Below are 19,740 nucleotides of genomic sequence, written 5' to 3' on the forward strand. Positions count from 1 at the left end.
GGAAGCAAAGTGCATAAAATAGGAAAACAAACAGAACAGAAATAAATCAAATAGCAGTCTGTTTATGGACCAGAGACAGAGGTTGTCTTATACCTCCGCAAGGTCCGAAAAGAGTGCTTGGCTTGTGCTACGTCTCAAAGTATCCCAATAGCTTCTGGGGACAAGGTCCTCTCCTTCTGTTTTAAGAACCTGCAGAAGTTTCAAGAAGCACAATTGTTTGAAAACCAAAGAACCACAAAAAAACTGATTACAGACTTTAAAATCTTTTCCAACTGATCTTCAAAAGTATGGCTTGATTCTTTTGCTTTTACAAATTTCTACCCAGTTACGTGACACTTTATAAATCAAAGGAACACTAGTATATTACAGCTATTTGCTTATTACTCATAATTTGGCTGTGCCAAAAGTATCAGCAGGCTCCACTTTCCCAAACAAAATAATTTAGAGAAAATATGTATTACAAGTATGTGTGAAAATGTCCTCTAAATTCAGTGTTTTGCTGTTGTTTTTCCCAACAATTTTTTTTTTTTGCCAAAAAATATTGATTTATATTCTTATTATATGAAATTTGTTTTTCCATTGGTCAAAATATAAATGCTACCATCTAATCAGTTATATAAAATTAATTGCATCCAATAATCAGAATGACATCCTTGCAACAATAAAGAAAAGCAAAAAACAAGCCTAATAAGTCCAACTTCAACATACTTATCAAGAGAACACTATGCACATCTGATGATCAAACTTACCTTGTTTAAATAGAAAATAAGTGTTTAATCTCTCCAAGGAAGATATGCTTACCTTTTTGCTCTGAAATGTTTCATATTTGGAAGCCTGAAAAATCCTCCCTTATTAAAATAGGCCTTCCTTTACCTTGCAATTAGTCTTCGAAGATCTACCTAATACATTTCTCCCCCCACCCTCACCCCCCCCGCCCAAGAATCTAGGGGAGGTGATCCAGAAGACAGCAGAAGGCTATCTGAACTCAGTTAGGGTTATTGCAACTGAATGAATTTTCCCCTTTCTCTCCAGAAGTCAATGTAAACTAGGTTGTCTACTTTCAGGGCTTCCCACTCGCGTCCATCTGGGCACACAAGACAAAGATAGAATGAGTTTTGTCTTCTAACTACAAATGAAAACAAATTTTTTTTTGAGTCAGCACATACTATTCTCTTAGACGATTTACGGTGATGTGACTGCTGTACGATGTGTAAAACCACATTGTTATCATACAGAATACTGTACAGAGTCGAAGGTTTACTGTCTCTAAGCATTCCACATTGTGTCAATCATGGAAATACAAATTTAATTCTTTAAACAGTTGAAATATAGTATGATTTATATTTTTCTGTTTTCCCTTAATGTTCTTTAGCACAGTATCTCCTCAGGTAACAGGTCTTCAATACTCTTGCAGTACATTTAGCAGTGATACACAGTTACATGAGTGAAGATATTATTTAAGGGCTCTTATCAATGTAATGGAGCTCAGTACTTATGGGACCATCTTGTATGAATTTGCTTCAGCTGTATTTTACATGTTTATAAAAATGCATCTGTATATGAATGATTATGTAAATTTACATCGTATACAAACAATGCTCCTAGTACTACAGAAACAATACTTCAGCAGTAAGTCAATATGTAATTTAAAAAAATAAAAAACAAAAATGCATTAGGATATTTATATATGAAGTGTGTCTGGCTGCAGAACACTGCAACATATTTGCTGGAAGGAAATATGCTAATCTAAAATTTTTCTCAACTGGTGTACTGCTTCTACAAGTTCTATTACGTATTTTCTCCACTAATCAATTCAACTCAGCTCTTTTTGTAAATTGTCATCAAAGAAACATGACAAACTACCAGGAATTATACCCATGCCTAATGTATATTATACTTTTGTTTCCTTTTTGAAAAATTCTGGTTTTATCTTTCTCTTATTTTGGAGTAACAGTTCCTACATTGTGGCCACAGTATTCTCATATGTAACTCCATTCAGTCCTAAACTGCTAAACTCAAAGAAATTGGTTTACTTCAGTGAGTACACGATTAGGTCCTTAGGGCTTCAGCTTCTCTCTTACACTTATTTATCCCTTTGGTATTTACTGGGTCATATGTATGAACAACACCCCAATCCTTTATCCATAAAATAATGTAATATAGCTATTTGAAGTATTCACTCATTTTGTTCTCTTACTGGAGATTTACTTTAGCCAATGGAATTAGTATTCTGGGCATGCACATTTTCTTTTCCTTACATGCATCTCATAATTATCATGTTCCAGTTGGCATTTGGCTAGTAAGGGCACTCATGCAACACATGCTGAAGTAGTCTTAACACACAACCGCAGTATGCACCAGAACATGACTTGAAAGAATTAACCTATGCAAATGAAAAGACAAAAATATTTAACCTATTTAAAACTTCACTGTATGCACCCTATGGCTTATAGACCTTGATGTTTCTCAGAAAGTTAGAACTGTTTTGAAGGATGAAGTGAGGAAAGGGGCCCAACACAGCACTTTGAACTATCCCATACTTTTCAGAGCTGCGTCTCCTTGGTCATGAGTATCTTCAACTCTCCAGGACATCTTGTTTCAGTAGAAAAAATAGAAATAAAAAATATCAATATTCTGGGGTGGGGTAGTTGTTGGATACTGTGAATTCCTATACATCTGAGTCTCCTTTGCATAGAGCTCTCCATTCAGGTCGCAGGAGGGCAGGAAAAGATGGTGCACACCTGGGCATCATCTTGATACAGAGTTAGAATGTGGCTGGAGCGGACCACATCTAGAAGGAGATTTTTTTACTAAAGTTGAAAACTATTATATAAATAGGAAAGCCTAATTAGTTGGGTTTCAGTTTAAAATAGGAGGCAGCACCTTTTACTGCAGTAAAGCCTGATCTAAAATCCATTGAATCGTAAGACCTCACATTTCCTACTACATTATTCTCACAACACTGGAGCATCTACATCATGTCACTGCACCTTTTCATTCAACAGATTTCCTTCCTGCATACTGCCCAAACTGTACGTGCTAACTTCACAGAAAGAAACAGACTTTAAAACTGTAATTTTACTAGTTATCTAATTCTCCTAGGTTCCTTCCCCTCACTTTCAATATCACAATAAGCATACCAAAACAAGTCTAATTCTTCTATTTTAACATCACATCAAACTTTTTTTGCAACAGTTTTACTTCTGCTGTGATCCAAAAATTAATCAGGTCAGGGTGAAGACATTCAAAAACCAGAAGATCTCTTTCTTGTCGATTCTCTCTCCCACTCCTCAAAAACAACTGAAAATAAGTTTACTGTCACCTACATAATACAGGGACTACCTTCTGTAAAATCCTATTCTAGTTCAGCACTGAAATTTCTTATTTATTTGTTCTGTAAGTGAAGTACAAAAATATAAAAGCTCTCTTCTGGTTTCTTTTTATTTGACTATTACTTCACATTATACACAAGGAGACAAGACAGGCCTGGATCAAATAACTCATGCAGGATGACTTAATTTACATACGTTAATTAAAACCAAGTCTATAATTTATTAAGATACACTTTGTCTTTTCCCTTAAAAATATTGTTTCCTTCATTTTACATAAATAAAGAGAGCAACCTTTCCTCCTGGTAGGCTTGCCTGTATCAGAATGCATGCAACAAGCATGCACAACCTTTTATGCAAGTAAAGATCCACCACATTTTTACTGACTAGCAGAAGTAATTTACTTGATGAAAAAGATAACTACAGTAAATTTTCTTATAGCATATTATTTCACCTCACTGGTGAAGACTGCATAAATTGAAAATAATTAGAGTACATACATTGTTAGTAGAAGTATGATATCCATAAAGTTGAAGACGCTGACAAACAGCAAAAATGGGCCAAGCCAAGTATCACATGTCAGAATGAAGCCAAAAGAAGGAAAAAAAAAATAAAGACAACAGAATAGGTTAAGACAAGTAAATCTTTATTTTATATATTATTAGATGTTTTTGTTTTTAAAATGACAGTGAAGAAAAAATGGTTTATTTTCAATCTCATTCTTTAATTTTTCAACAGAGAAGTACAGAGTTGCAGAGATTACTCTCAGCAGAAATGTTCCATTTCATAATCTTTACTTTTTCCAAAAGCTCTTCTTTTGGGTGTAAGTTTCCTTTGTTCAGAATAAACAATGTGTGAGAGATTCAACAATTGACCTACAGATTTGAAAAGTTGAGGATAGGTCTCTCTGGGTTGGCAGAAAAGATCCCTTTTTATGCTCAGGGAGGGTTTAAAAAGTATTAATTCCTGAAATTCAAACTTCCTATGGTTTTAGGGACAAAGATCTGAGATCAAGCATCTATGATCCCAAAAGGATAATGGACACTATGAGAAACTTTGCATATATGTCAAAACGTTTCTTATAACAAGGAATATTTGCTATAAATATGCAAATTACAAATGAACATGTTGTTTTCTGTTGTGGGCTTGACAGAGACTTGTCCCTAATTTTCACTTGTCCAACAGTAAAATAAGTTCCTGCTGCTGCTGCCATCCCCCAGACAAACCACTACAGACTTGTGTGTTTCTGACTTACCTTTCTTATGCACATAAGAAATGCAAATTTGACATTAAATAAGAATTAGTATTCATTACTCCACAAAAAATCTATTCACATAATATTAACAACTAAAAACATTTTGCATTGGTCATAAGCAGTATTTAATAAAAAAATAAAATTTGAATATAAAATCTAAGTTCACTTACAATATCAGCTATTTTAAAACTACCACGTTAATAACAAGCATCAGGATCAGTATGTCTACATGAACAGCTTTCGTGAGTTATGACAGCAGGAGTATAGTTTGGTCTTGCCACTGAGATCTCTCACTCTTATAGACAATAACACTGGGTCTTTGCTATTCACTTTTCCTACATTTATAGATTCCAAATGGAATCAATGCAACTGTCGTAATATGTAATACAATATTCAAACACTAATTTTTCCTTTCTATAGACCACTTAAATATTTTTTTTTCAATAACTGCTCTTTAGGATAAATATTGATTTTTTCTTTATATAGTTATACATAATTCTTTTAATGATATGAATTTATTGTTTTAAAAATTTTGAAAGTTATTAGTGAAATATATACACATGCACAATTTTGTCCTACATCAAAGAAAACACACCAACTACCAGCTGCAACTATTCTAATTTTACTTACCAGCATTGCACGTTTTTCTTCATCTCCTTTTCTTTCTCTCTTCTCATTTTTTTTCCTGAAAATCTCTTGTAGCTAAAAAACAAACCATTTTGCTCTTATTTAGTTTTCAGGCTATTTCACATGCATAACAATCATTCATCGCGAGGAACACTGCAAACAGTATTAAAATGTAGTTCTTTACTAAAATATCAGTGTTTCAGTGATGCTTTACTGTTCATATTCATGGCTTTATGTTCCTTCTGTCACCTTAACCACCACACAGAAAGGAAAAAGGAAATATTTCTTCCACAAAGCAAGGCTAATAATTCTATGTGGGAGCACAATACTAAAAACATCCTATTTAGCTTTATATTTTAGCCAACCCAGCCTATACAAAAAGGGGGAGTTCCAGCCTTTTTCACCACCTCCTTTCTTGTCGGGTACTAATTAGTATCTCTGTAGCTATGCAGGCACCTGGATCAATCTTTTTTTTCATATTGTTAGTTTCCAACCAGATCAGTTCTTCCTCCTGCTGGCACAAGGGAAGGGTGGAAACACCTGGTGGGGGTGAAACATTCCTCTTCAGCAGCAACAAACTATTACTCAAGAGTAATTTATGAAGTACTGGGTTTTTTTTTCAAGTCTCTTCAAAGAATACCTTTAGGTCTTGTAAAATACCCCTTTCACAACTTTCTCTACATTAAGAGCTTTAAACATGACTTCTGAGAAAACCTCAACTACAAGATTTGAAACATACAGAGATTATTAAACATATTATTTTTGGAAACCGCAGCCTTCAGACTAGGAAATGGTCTGTACTTATCTTTCTTTGTAAGTATCTGTATTCTTTAAATATTTCTATTTATAGTAATACTTATTAATATTCCCAAACCATTAGAAAAAAGTGACACCTTGTTTACTCTTCACAGGAGACAGAGCAGTATTAACCATGATCCCATCCATATCTCTACCAGTGAACTTCAGCTTTTCAAAAACTGCACCTGAAAATATTGTACCGCCACTTGTAGCATTTGCTAATCTCAAAATGGCTGAAAAAAAGAATAAATACTGTGGCTGACAAACTTGTCCTATCTAGAATATGGTATTTTCAGAACCAAACATCATAGCATACAGACAGTGGCACCATAAATACACAATTGTGGCAGTTGTTTCAAAGACCCGATTTTACCTACCAGAAGTCTGATAAAAACCTGATACTGTCATGACATGCACACAGAGCTCCCCAGGGATCAAAATGTGGAAGACAAAGCGTGTGTGATAAATTTTGCAAGCAATTTTTCCAAATTTAATTTCAGAATACCATATTTCAGAGAAGGCAGATGACTAAGACAAAGGCATCAGCAAACTCTACTGTAGGGGTATAACAACACTGAAATAAATGAATACAGTGTTTAGCAATTAAATAGTGAACGCATTTATCAATAATGTTTTACGAATTCCCAAAACTGACTACTGTGTTCTGGAATTGCCTAAGGCAAATACAGACTAGAATATTGTGTGTGCATCTGTATCTATTTTTGAGTACGGGATTAATTTACAGACCTTGGTATGTTTTTTCTAATTTCTTTAAAACCTATAGGCACAAATTACTGTAACCTATGCTGATAAGGAAGGAGTCATGATAGGACATTTAGCTGGATGGCCTAGGGTATTACAGGGTGTGCAACCCAAAACTGTGGAATGAAGAAAGGTAAATGAAGAAAGAGAAGTAGAAAGAAAATACCTTGTGAAAAGTAAAGTGACAAGCCATCAAGTAGAAGAGTGGCAGTAATTGAAAAATCAAAAAAGATTGGTAAAAAGCAATGCATCCTTGGATGTATTTACCCTGCCACAGAGGCAAAGGGAGTAGGATTCTGTTGCATTCATCATTAAAGCACTTGCTAAACTTCTGGAAATGGATCTTTTGTTCAGAAGGAGTGCTATAGGATACTAGCAAGCAGAAAAGTGAATGCGAAAAGGATGTAGGAGTACTTTCATAGGAACCTTGTTTGAAATAGGATAATGAGATTGACTGCTGAAAGCAGCAAAACCAAGATCTCCTGTAACAAGGGAACACAATCCTTCTGTTCCCTGACCTCACCCCTATGACATAAGCAAAGAGGAAAGCACAAACACCATGGAATTAGTTTACAAAAACAATAAAAGCTGTTATCAGAAAAATTAAGTATTTTTCAGCTCTTCACTGCACATACTCTTCTCTTCAAGAATCACGTAACATGTAATCCCTACACCAGTCTCTTCAAAGTCTCTTTATTTGCAAAACTGAATAGTATTAGCCATACTTCCAATTTTGTGATACCTGACTGCAATCAATAGAGAAGTATTTTGCAAATGCTGGATATAGTTCGAATGGCAACACTTAGTCTCCTGCTTCCAGGGACACAAGAGATGATGCATACCCAAGCAAGATGAGTACAGATGCCAAACATATGTTCTGGGGCCAGGTCTATCACAGCTGCAGCATCACTCAATCAACGTTGACTTTCGTATTTACTTTTATTTATACAGACATTATCTATCTACCTAGCTATCTATTTTAGTTTTTCTCACAGATCTAACATTCTGACATGGGTTTAGATCTAATTTTTGAAGGGTCACTGACATAGTAACCAAGCACAGTTAGGGTCAAGTTCAATCTATACAAATTTTTTAAATACAATAATAGGTGGAGAACAGTGTATCTCTTGTTTGAAAGTTCTCCTTTCTTTCTTCTATCCATCAAGTCTGGTAACAGGAAAAGAATAAGAAGGAGAAATTTTTATCAGGGACCATGACAGAGAACAAAAAAAAACTATGATGTGAAGAGGACTATAAAAGCATAGTTAGAAAGATGCAATATCCATAGTTAAATGTTGTCCTTGCTTCCCACCTTATATACTCATTTGATTTCATTTTCAGCATCAGTTTCTGAAAGACAAAGCCTCCTGCTTCAATTTCCTCCCACTTAGCTGTTGTAATGGAAGCCTTTTTTTCTTTTTTTTTTTTTTTTTTTTTAAGTTGTCAGTCTATTCCACCACATTCTGTTTCATGGAATCATGAAAGACTTTTTTTTTTCCTTCTTCTTCTTCTATTTTTCCTTTGGCCAATTAATCCAATGTTTGCTGGCTTTTTCCCCCGACCAGAGGAGATGGCTATTAGGAACTGGCAAATATAAGGATGTGTACATTTAATATTAAAATACAAAAAAAGATCAACATGCCACAATTTGCAAGTGGTGACAGCTTCCAAAATAAATGAGACCTGTTCTGCTTAAGCTATGCCACCAGAAAACAAGTCCCCCAGATCTCAGATCTCACTCACTTGGTTATGTATCACTTCCTTGAAAAGAAGAATTGAGGGAAGTTCAGTGTGTTGAGAACAGTTTCTTTCACCTTTCTGTTTTCTTTAGGTTAGCATAGTTTATCTGAATCAAGCCTTATAACTTGACTTGAGAACAATTAAGAAACAGCACACAGAAAATTAGGGTGCCTTTGTTTTAAATAAATAGTGGTCTGACACTTAAATCCATTCCATGTGTCTGTTTCATTCTTTAAATTTTGTTCCATCTTCTTCAGTAAGGCAGCGAGCTTTTTCTCATATGTATTTACTGTACATATTTATAAACTCAACTACACAAAAAATGTATGAAGATAAGCATTGGTGTCTTCTGCAAATATCTTTTTTACAAACATCTGATTCAATTCTTATAAATATTTTTTGTTCTCTTAATCACCTGTACTACTTGTTCAGTAGAAAATAAAGTCCTTGTGCAGTCTTCACAAAGCTTGTCTAAACCACCAACCACAAACCATTAAACGCTAATTTCTAAAGAAATGTCAAAAACTATGTTTGCCACAGCTGAGCATTTCAGTGTAATTCCAGACATCTGCTGCATATGGACATTACCAATTTAGAAAACTGATTTATAATGTACTATGCAGTTTGTTAATATAAAGCCACGTAGTCATTGTAAAATCAGAAGCCCTAATGATGAGTAGGCAACCTTCTACATTTCATGATTTTTTTTAAAATGATCATTTTTTTACTTCATCACTGACATTCATTGAGAATAGCATTAGTTATTGCTCCCATTTCTTTTAAAATCAGAAAATAAATTAAATGAAGATAAATCTGAAACAGCCCTCTTGTTCCAAGGCTTTTTAGTTTTATACTTGTGTCCTGGTTTTGGCTGGGACAGAGTTAATTTTCTTCCTGGTAGTCAGTATAGTACTGTGGTTTGGATTTAGCATGAGAATCATGTGATAACACACTGACGTTTTAGTTGTTGCTAAGCAGTGCTTATACTAAATCAGGGACTTTTCAGCTTCCCCTGCTCTGCCAGGTGCACAAGAAGCTGGGAGGGGGCACAGCCAGGACAGCTGACCCAGACTGGCCAAAGGGCTATGCCGTACCATATGACATCATGCTCAGTATATAAACTGGGGGCAGTTGGCCAGGGGGCAGTAATTGCTGCTCAGGAATGGGCTGGGTGTTGACTGGCAGGTGGTGAGTGGTTGCATCACTTGTTTTTCCTACGTTTTGTTCATATCTCTCTTTTGTTGTTTTCCTTCTCATTACAATTTTAAAATTATTATTACTACTACTACTACTACTATTTTATTTCAACTACTAAACTGTTCTTATCTCAACCCATGAGTTTTCTCACTTTTGCTCTTCTGATTCTCTCCCCCATCCCACCAGGAGGGGGGAAGGTGAGTGAGCGGCTGTGTGGTCCTTGGTTGCCAAATGGGGTTAAACCACGACAATTGGTCAGTGCAAGCATCATTCTCCTGTACTTAGTGGATCCTATCACCTGAAAACTTAAGAAGTATTCGAATTTTAAGATGCATTTATCAGATTTATCATGATCAAAATCAAAATATAGTGGATGATTTAAGATTTTTTTTTTTAAGATGTTCTCTCAAGTGCCCAATACTTCTTAATGCACAAATCTCAATGACGTGAAATAAGCTAATATTTCTTTCGAAGTCTGGACCTTTTAGAACTGTTTAAATTTCTAACCAGAAGAAAAATAAACTCTCTGCTTAAATAATTAGTAAAAAGAATTTACAGAACTGCTTTTTTTAAACAGTAAACTGAGTAAAGCTCTAGTTTGAAAAATACTGTAATTCCGATTTGTAATGTAACAAAACCTTTGATGCAACAAAACTACTGCCAAGTTCTAGATGTCTGGCCAACTATTCCAAAGAACATGAAAATTATTCGTCTCAAAGTCAATTTTGCTCTCAGGATCATTATCCTTAAAAAGAAATCACTGAACCCCAGCTTAGCAAATTGCTTCAGCATATGGATTTCATGGGCTGAGCTAGATATATGTACAGTAGGTTTTATTTTATTACAAATCTTGTCCAAAACAGATGATAGTGTTACGTTACATCAGTCAATATTTTCAGGTCACCTGGGATTATAAACTGAATGAATGACAAAATGAAGTGGTCTCCCAGGAAAAGATTCTTTTGCAAGTCCCTGCATCGTTATGGCAATTAAATAATTCTGATGACCATTGATACAGCAGTATTACTTTAATAGCCTGATTACCTGTGAACGTAGTAGCAGTTAAAAAGATCCGGAATAAAAAATTGAATTAAGCTTCAAAAATCATTATATACAACACACCCATGCACTGTAATAAGGAGATACTATTTATAATTTACATATGGCATTTACTATTTACATTAAATAAGGCAAATAAACCCCTACATTCAGTGAAGAATAGCTCATGTTCTCATGATTATTGACATCATCATGAGTCTCAATCCAGACAAAAAAAATGAATTTCAAGATTACATCACTATATTCAAAGACTGAAAATATACGTACCACTAAGAATTCCTTTTTGTCCACCATCTCATTGCCATCAGTATCAAACATGTTGAAAGCGATTCTAAAACCTGCATGTGGCTCTGCAAAAAAAACCCCCATTCAATTATTTATTTGCTTGGAAAGCAAGCAAATATAAAACTCTAAGAAATTATTTGGTGTCTGTTTATAAAAGCCATATCCTCAACTAATTTAGATTAGTACATTTGTGTACATAGTAAATGTAAATCATAACATCTGTAAAACAATATTATCCATGTTATGAAAACAGAAGGCATGGTTACAAAGTCATAGATTAGGGGAAATAGACAGTAGAAACAGAACATGAAATACCCAAGAAAAATATCTCACAGTAATGGCTCGTTGGGTAGTTAAGACTGTTAGTTCATAACTAGAGTCCATTTTATGTTACAAAACACAAATTTGTAGAAAATAAATCTTCTATGAAAACACAGTGTTCTAAAAGACACTTTAAAAAGCTTTGCAAAAAAGGTACAGGATGCAACTTCTGGTCAAAACAAATGATGTGTGGAAAGAGACCCAGAATTTTCTTGTTTACATGCTTAGAGACATTGAAATTTGAAATCAGGTTAGAATTTTAAATTATTTCCGAAATGTGAGGACTTTGAAGGTAAGCGAAGCCTTTAGGCAACATTTCAGTGATACTCAATGATTTGCAATATGGATGAATTATGGCCAAAAGTTAGTCCAGACAACAAAGAAATGATGGAAGAATATCCATCAATCCAGCAGTGTAGGGACTGTAAGTGTTCAGGGTCAAGTTCCTGCTGTGATTCACAATAAGAATCCAAATCATGTCTGAAGAAAAAGCCAATGAATCCAATAGAAATTTTTTTATTACATACAAAGGAAAGACAAATAAAACATTTCGCTCCTTCTAAAAAACACCTCTTAAAATATCAAAACAAAGTCTGTATCAGGCTTAGTTTACTTTAGCTGCAAGTTCTTCTACTTTGTCTTTATGAACAGTAGAAGAATAAGTATTCAGTTTTGTTAGTGTTTTCTAACATAAATATTTACTTTAGTGTGACAGATTTTATATTTATATTCTATCATTGTCTCATTGATGTCACCCATTATGCACTAATAGGTGAAACAAACCAGTAGTAACATATATCTTTCTCTTCTCCCTATATTCAATGTCCTTTATGAACTTCAGTAAATTCAGCTAGAAATTTTGTAGGAATTTCAAAGAAGAAAATAAATTTAAGCTTTTAACAGGGGTTTAACTGAAGTGTACGGCTCAACTTTCTCAACAGTTAGTAAAAGGTGTTCTAGATAATAAAGCACTTAAATAAACCATAACACAAGATTCCAGTAGGACAGGAGAGGTTCGAATGGACATAGAGATGCATGATACATTTTTTTTCCATATTGGGATATGCAGGAAAGGGGGAGAAAAAAAAGGAAGAAGAAAAAAGGAGTATTGTAACGTACGACAATACATTCAGAGCTCAGAAATTTGTACAGAAGTTTTGGGTTTTTTTCCCTCCAAAAATACTTACTTGTTAAAATACATAAGAGGAATAAATATTCTGTGTAAGATATCACACCTGAAGGAAAAAAAAAAAGTTATGCCATATTAGTTTCGCCTTGTATTCACATTTTAAGCTTGAAAATATTAGATCTATGTATAAGAAAGAGAATTTTTTTACATGTACATATGCATATTCATACTTCGGTGCATGTGACTGCATTCAACCTGGTCAATGAGTTATTTCTCTAAAATATTGATCTATGGGGTGGGGTTTTTTGTTTGGGGTTTTTTGAGTATTTTAGAGAAGGAATACATTAAATATGGCAAATAAACAACTACAGTCATTAGAGAATGGCTCATTAAACAGAAGCTGGCTAGATTCTTAGATGCTAATATAAATGATTTATTCTATTTTCTTTCTGAAAACCCCACCAATAATTCATGACAACACTCTCTAACAATATGAGAACATTTACTCTGAGAACATTAATAGCACTCCCTCATGATATGTACCGTTTGAGTACAGTTCTTGACTTTAATACGTGCTTTGTAAGTGCATGTCCTATATTAATTGAAAACTTAGCCTCATGTTATTTATGAAAGCTTAGATTTGGGGTTTTGCGTTGCCTTTATATGCACATTTTCATCATCAACACCTGAAATTTATATTAAAAAAACTCTTACTAAATGAATGTGTAAAGTATTTTTAAAGCCTGTTAGAGACATTTGTACTATCTCTTCTTCCACATTCAGAAGATCTGTAAGGAATAAATTCTAAGTTTTTGATCTTTTGTTAGATGTCAAAAGGCAATCACAGTGTGGAATGGCACTTCCTTTTCTCTTCAAAAGTGTTTAAGGCAAAATTTAAACTAGAGCTGAAGTCAATATCCAAATAGTATGTCTGGTACCATAAGCTGTACTGCTTTTCTAGCTCTTGGGTAAAGAGATAACCTTGCAGAATGCCCATAGTACCAATGAATAGAAGCATCTTACAGTTCAGTAAGACCCGAAAACAATGACTTGCAGCTCTCCCAAAAGCCCTTAGCTCTAACGATCTTCGAGGCTGAACTAGCAAAACTGGTTCTTGATTTCTAACCTATTGATTTTGTCTGTTCTCCAAAACCAAAAGTGTTAAGTCAGTCCACAATATTAGACTATTTCAAAAGAGTAAAAAAAAAAAAAAAAGTATTTAGATGCCTGAGAGTACAGATGTCTATCAGCTGGGATTTTCAAAAGTTGCTGGCTGTCTCCTTGATTTCAGTCCAAGTCAGGTGCAAAAGTTTTTCTAAAAACAGCCACATCTTTGGATGTTGAAATATCTTTTAAAATCTGACTTAACTGAATATGTGACAAACTATGTAAATAGTCATCTGAATTTTTTTCACTGAAAAACCTGTAAAATTAAAACCTAAAACATTGTATCATTCACATGGATTTTACAATTATTTGAACACGTGTAACATCAGCACCTCCACCACTGCCAAAATAAGAAAGTTTGGCATTTTCTACTAATATTTACAGCTCAATAAGTTCTAAATTAATTCTGTCCTGAAATAATACCCAGGTGGGACTTTCTGTCTTCTGAAATAGCTAAGATATGAAAATCTCAGCAATATTTCTCTTGGATCTGTCCAAATGCCTCCCCAAACCTTTGATCATACAATACTCCCTAAAAGCCAACTGTCCTGAAAGAGGAGCGCCTTCAAGAGAATCATGTCTACTATCCTCAAACATAAAAGAAAAAATACCCAACCACAGAGATCTCCACAGATATCACAGAGACTGGAATATAAAGAAAATACAAAAGAATCACAGTTAACTAAATTGTCTTTGGAACCAAATCACATACTAGAAAGAATCACTAAAACCCTCAACCTTTACCAGCTGAAATGCTGCCCTCCCAACTTCCATTCCATTCATGGAAAAAAGACATTTTCCCACCTTTTGATCCAAGAGTAAATTCAAGTCTTCAGAACCAAGATTTTAGGACTGCTAGTAGATTTAGTTAGGAAGGCTACTAAGTATTTTTAATGCCACCTACTCTTTTCCTCAATTTACACATAGCTCCGCGCTGAAGATTAGCAAAGATTAAATGCAAGCATATAAGTAACGCGTGCTCTATGCTTTATCTTCTTGATTTCATACAGCAGCTTGCAGAAATTAAGTTTTCAAAGGCCTGCTTGAATCTGTTTGGAGAAGCAGCTATCAAGAAATCAGATACCTCAAAGGTTCTCATTCAGTGATGTAAAACATTCTTTAATAGCCAGTGAATAAATGTAAATATGTATTTTTGTTTGTTTGATGACACCTTCTTTGTTGTAAAACAGAGGAAGAAACTGCAATTGTCAAGTAGTCCATCACAGGTATGAAGAGAGCAATCTAAAAGGCCTTGAAAGCATTCTCTCCTTTTGTTTGTACTGGTATATTGTAGCTGTAGACAGATAGTTCTGCTTGATTGCTCTGAGTGTTATGGGAGGGAGGCTTGGAAATGACAACTAAACAGAAAGAAAAGCTTATGCTAAGATCAGAAAGAAGAGAGGGAGGTCACTCAAGGGCAAAACACAAAAATAAAACTTAAGGACAACTGGCATAAATCTATGTGGCTCATCTGATTTAAATGAATCTATGGCAAAATAAATGGAGATGGCTTTTGCTACTTGCTTCATATTAAAATGTGCATATTTTAAAGAAAATCAGTAAATTAATCTTGGCATTTTCATGTCATGTACTAAATAGACACTAAATTAGAACTAAGGAGACCTGAATTCTATTCCCATCCCAGTCACTGGCTTACTGAATGACCTTATCAGTCATAAGACCCATCATCTTTTCTTATATTATCTATAAAATGAGATAACAGAACCCAGTTTTTTGTAAAGCATGCTGAAAAGCTACGTAAGCACTGAAGTTTATTACTAATTTTACCAGTTTATTACACCAGTTTTGAGTCCTCTTAATTCCATCAACTTCTGTACAATTTCACTGGCAGAAAACTGCAGTAAGATATTGTTGAAGCAAGACTGCACATGTTGCAGACATTTTATTACAGATTTAATAAACAACATCCAGATATGTTTTTTTAAACTGATAATGTATTGATTTAACAGATTCTGAAGCTGAATTTTTATGTAATTAATATTTCAAAAGTCAGCTGTTCTGACTCTATAGAAAGCACCCTAGTGCAAGAAAATACAGTGCAAAGATGTGCAAGTTTCTGCCTCTCTGGAGTTCTGGCTGCAGACTCAGGGAAAAAAGTGAACGCCTCCACGCACTAGATATTTGAGCCTGGGACCCTCCTCTGAGAGTAGGTGCATACTTACTCCTTTAATAATTTGAGGTGCATTTGAATTAGATTCATCAATTACATGCACACGTTTGATTAGGATTTTGTTGCCAGCATGCGTATTTTAAACATTCATAAAGTGTCTTTATTTTATAGCAAGTACTTGTGGCTGCTTTTAAAAATATTTAACATGTTCCACCAGACCTTTGGCGTTCTGCATATAAGCAAAGGAATACGTGGATTATTTATCATAAATAGCTTTTAAATGTCTGTATACAAGTCGTCATAGGGTTTTTTTCTGGGTTTTTTTTGTTTTTGAAGTGATAGAACTTATTAAGGAAAAGCAAAAGAGGAGACCAGGAGTGTGGCTCATGGCTCTTCCTTTACCAATAGTGTGAGTTCTTAAAGCTATCAAAACCCTCATCTGCACAATTTAAGGGGATATATAGCATTTCTGAAACTTTCTGTGTTGCGAAGAAAATGCTTATTCAGCGATATAAGATACCATTACTGTCTTTACTTTTTTAATTTGGTTCAATGATGTGATTATTTTTAAAGAGATATTGTGTCTTTATTAGAATATTCTATCTGTGGTCTATAGGTCATGATTCATTACAACAAACTGAACCTGAAACATTCAAATATCCGTTCAAGAAACTCTAAGATGCCAATTCACTTAAAGAGGCTAGCTGTAAGATGGCATGATTAAAACACTGTAGAGACTAAAGGGAACTTTTCCATGCTGTAAAATGGAGCAAATAACAAACACTTTTTATCTTTTTGGAGATGTGACTCAGATTAAAGTACAACATCACTTTATCCACAACAAATTAATACAAGTGATAATTTGGTTCAGGAAAATAAATTCTTATCCCCCACCTTTCTCATTAAGATTACGGAAAAGTTTGGATGATCCTTTCCAAACTGGTGGTGTCTCCATAAGGATCTGATTCAGTTCCTAAAAAATAAGATTTAAAAAAGATAAAAGTATATATCTAAATATTTAATTTAGGAGTTAACAGATTATGAGTAAATGCTAGAAAATCAATATAAAAGACAAGTAACTGCATGCAAATCTACCAGTTAATTTAACTTCAGTTTACCACAATGACTCTGGAACTACTCAAGCACATATATAAATTTTGCACATATAATTATTCCAAGAATTGCTCATCTGCATGAATACTAAGTGTTTGCAGAGTTGGAGAGAGACATGTAATGTATTTGTTGCTAAAATTACTCACCACTGCCCGTATTCACTGAAGCCAAGGGTAAGTCCCCCTGGATTTCATTAAGCTTTTCATACAAGCTCCAAGCAACCATTCTTTTAAAACACTCAACCTGAACTAAAGCAAACTTCGCCCATGAATATGAATATACTTTACTTAAAATACAGAGATACAGACAGAGTCATTTTGCAGTTCTACAAATGTAAAAAAAAAAGGAAAAGTAAGAGGCACTTAAACATCACAAAAGGTAGAGAGTGGCATGAGTATTTCAGGCAGCTTTGGATACACCTGTTACACTTAGACACTAAAGAAACTCAAGATATGGGCTGAGGAAGGAACTGACAGAGGCTTGAGAAAGTCAGTAAATCCAACATAACAAGCACAGCTGCTCAAGTATCTTTGACATTCTGGATTCAGCTGAGTCTGAAGTGACAAAAATGAAGAAATCAAAGTCTCTTTTTTTTTTTAATAAAGATTTAAAAACTCCCTTCTTTCTCCTGTGACTCTAAGTTTACATCATGAAAGAAAGTAACTGTATCAAAATCTATGGCTATAAAACAGCACAGGAATTATTGCCCACCTGCTTTGAAAGGGATCGCCACTTTTTAGCACCTGCAACAAAAGACAAAGTTATGAATGCACAGAATTTAGTTATGCCAATGAGGGTCATAAAACTTAGATTGCATCTACACTCTGTTTTCTAGCCAAAGAGCAGGTATTTTCCCTACTTCAGGCGGCTAATCTTCAACCTGGTTCAAAAAAATTCTCTTTATGTTGTTAAAAAAATCATTAGCTTAATACATACCTAAACTCCTAACTTTAAAGAACCAATTCAGATGTATAGTTTTTAATCCAACTCTGCTTCAGTGAGAGAAAAGACTTTCTACCTCCAAAATACACCACTAAAATATTAAATAGGAAATAGAGGGCATTCATGTTAACCGGTGGTATCAATATTCTGAAACAGTTACTTAGTAGCAGTAGTATTACAGTGCAGGCTGTAGGGAGACCTGGATTCTGGACCCTGCTTCAGGGACTGCTCATACCTTTTAAAGAAAATACAGAAAAAAATCATTGAAACTTCACCAGGTGCTAGGACTCCCTTCAGCCATTCCTAATAACTCAGATTCATGTTGCCTTTTACAGCCTCTGTCAGGCTCAATTTTTTGTAAGTAGTTTCAACAGGGGAGCTGAAGAGGGCCTCTGGTTCAGAACTGGAACTGCTCATTAATACTGAAAACTGATAATGAGTAAGACTGAGCAGATTCTTTCTTCCTAACGCTTTACATGAAAGACTCCAGAAGCAGAAAAAGATACTCGCATTTGACAACAGCTGTCCACAACCATCCAAGAATTCAAAACCTGAAGTTCATCACCACCCTCTCAAGACAAACATTTGCACAGATTCAATATTAAGATAAAGCACTGTGAATATCAGAATTCACAAAGGTACAAAAAGTAGCATAGTATGTGGGCAAATCCGTAACTTTTTGGTTGGTAAAGGCTCATTTTTACAAAGCAAAACACTTTGTGGTATTAGAAATCCCTTCCTCATGACGAAATCCATGGTCTATTAAATAATGATCACAATACAGAAGCTACTCACTATGGTCTTTCATTAGTTCATGGTTAGGAACTCACTGAAATTTTAATTTTACATCTTAGTAAAGGTTAGCACCAAGACTGTCTGCAAATTCCACTCCAGCTATGGTGGAGTTATATCAAGCAACATCATAACATGAGCTAGCAGATTTTCATATACTTTTCAGTTTAATTTTTTAATGTCAGTTGAAGTCCTGTCTCAAAATACTAAATAAAACCCAACAAAACAACCTCATTTGCCATACAAATTGATATATGTTTATGCCTACCATACAAAACTTGGGGAATAAATATATCTAACTTTCCAATCAGATAATTTCCCAGTCTCATACATTATATATAGATTTTCTTTCTAGACAAGCAAGTCAAGATTTATGTGTATATACATACTTCTTACAGCTCAGTATTAGGCTAAAATTACTATAGTTAGAGCTAAAAGGAAGCTAAGCTTCTCTTAATTGGCTTTGTAAATACATAAACACATATTCAGATGATAAAAATGTATCAAGAATGACTGTTAAAAATATTGTATTTTCCCAAATGAAAGCCTGTACCGTAAAGGCAGCAGCAACAAATTAATTATAGCATTTATTTTATATTTTTTATAATAACCGCCTGGAGTAGAAAGTTACATTTTATAAAATAAAATATACTGTTACCATATTAGCTAGTGTTTAATCAAAAAAGGAAGTGAACACCCTCTTGACTTTTGTAGGGTTTAAAAGACTTCCAAAGTAAATCAATCACAATAGACGCATTCAATCACAAATCTCATTCAGGTCTAGTATTATTAGCTTTTCTATAAAGTAGACCTAAAGAGCTACTACTATTACTCTTCAAAGGGCATTTTTGCTTTTTGACAAAACTCAAGACCTTTCTAGTCTTCATCCATAAAAAAGAACAGGTGTATGTTCTTTTTTTTTTTTTCTGCAAAATATAGATGTTCTAGTATGTCAGCCTGAATGCACCTAATTATTTACAACTTGTAACTTATCTACAAAATGATCCAAAAATACAAAATACAACATTTAGAATGTATTCTTTTATTCAGAAAAATACCTTCCTTAAACTTACTACCTTCCATAGAGCAAGAC

The 19,740-nt window shown here is 34.3% G+C and overlaps 1 protein-coding gene across 3 annotated transcripts in view; it reads right to left on the reverse strand.

The window, feature by feature from the left end:
• The window catches only part of MICU3 (mitochondrial calcium uptake family member 3), a gene marked incomplete at its 5' end in the record, with an annotated part of 60,041 nt that overhangs the window by 24,563 nt on the left and 15,738 nt on the right, over positions 1-19,740 (reverse strand). Inside the window, 7 exons of one of the 3 annotated variants that reach the window (XM_082315076.1) lie at positions 94-189; positions 3,830-3,868; positions 5,215-5,286; positions 11,035-11,117; positions 12,561-12,608; positions 16,695-16,773; positions 17,625-17,656. In XM_082315076.1, coding sequence (XP_082171202.1) covers positions 94-189; positions 3,830-3,868; positions 5,215-5,286; positions 11,035-11,117; positions 12,561-12,608; positions 16,695-16,773; positions 17,625-17,656 — 449 coding nt within the window. The remainder of the gene's footprint in view (positions 1-93; positions 190-3,829; positions 3,869-5,214; positions 5,287-11,034; positions 11,118-12,560; positions 12,609-16,694; positions 16,774-17,624; positions 17,657-19,740) is intronic. The other 2 variants (XM_082315077.1, XM_082315078.1) reach the window with 2 other exon arrangements.

This window comes from Platalea leucorodia, assembly GCF_965183815.1.
Source record: "Platalea leucorodia genome assembly, chromosome: 6".
NCBI classification, from domain to species: domain Eukaryota; kingdom Metazoa; phylum Chordata; class Aves; order Pelecaniformes; family Threskiornithidae; genus Platalea; species Platalea leucorodia.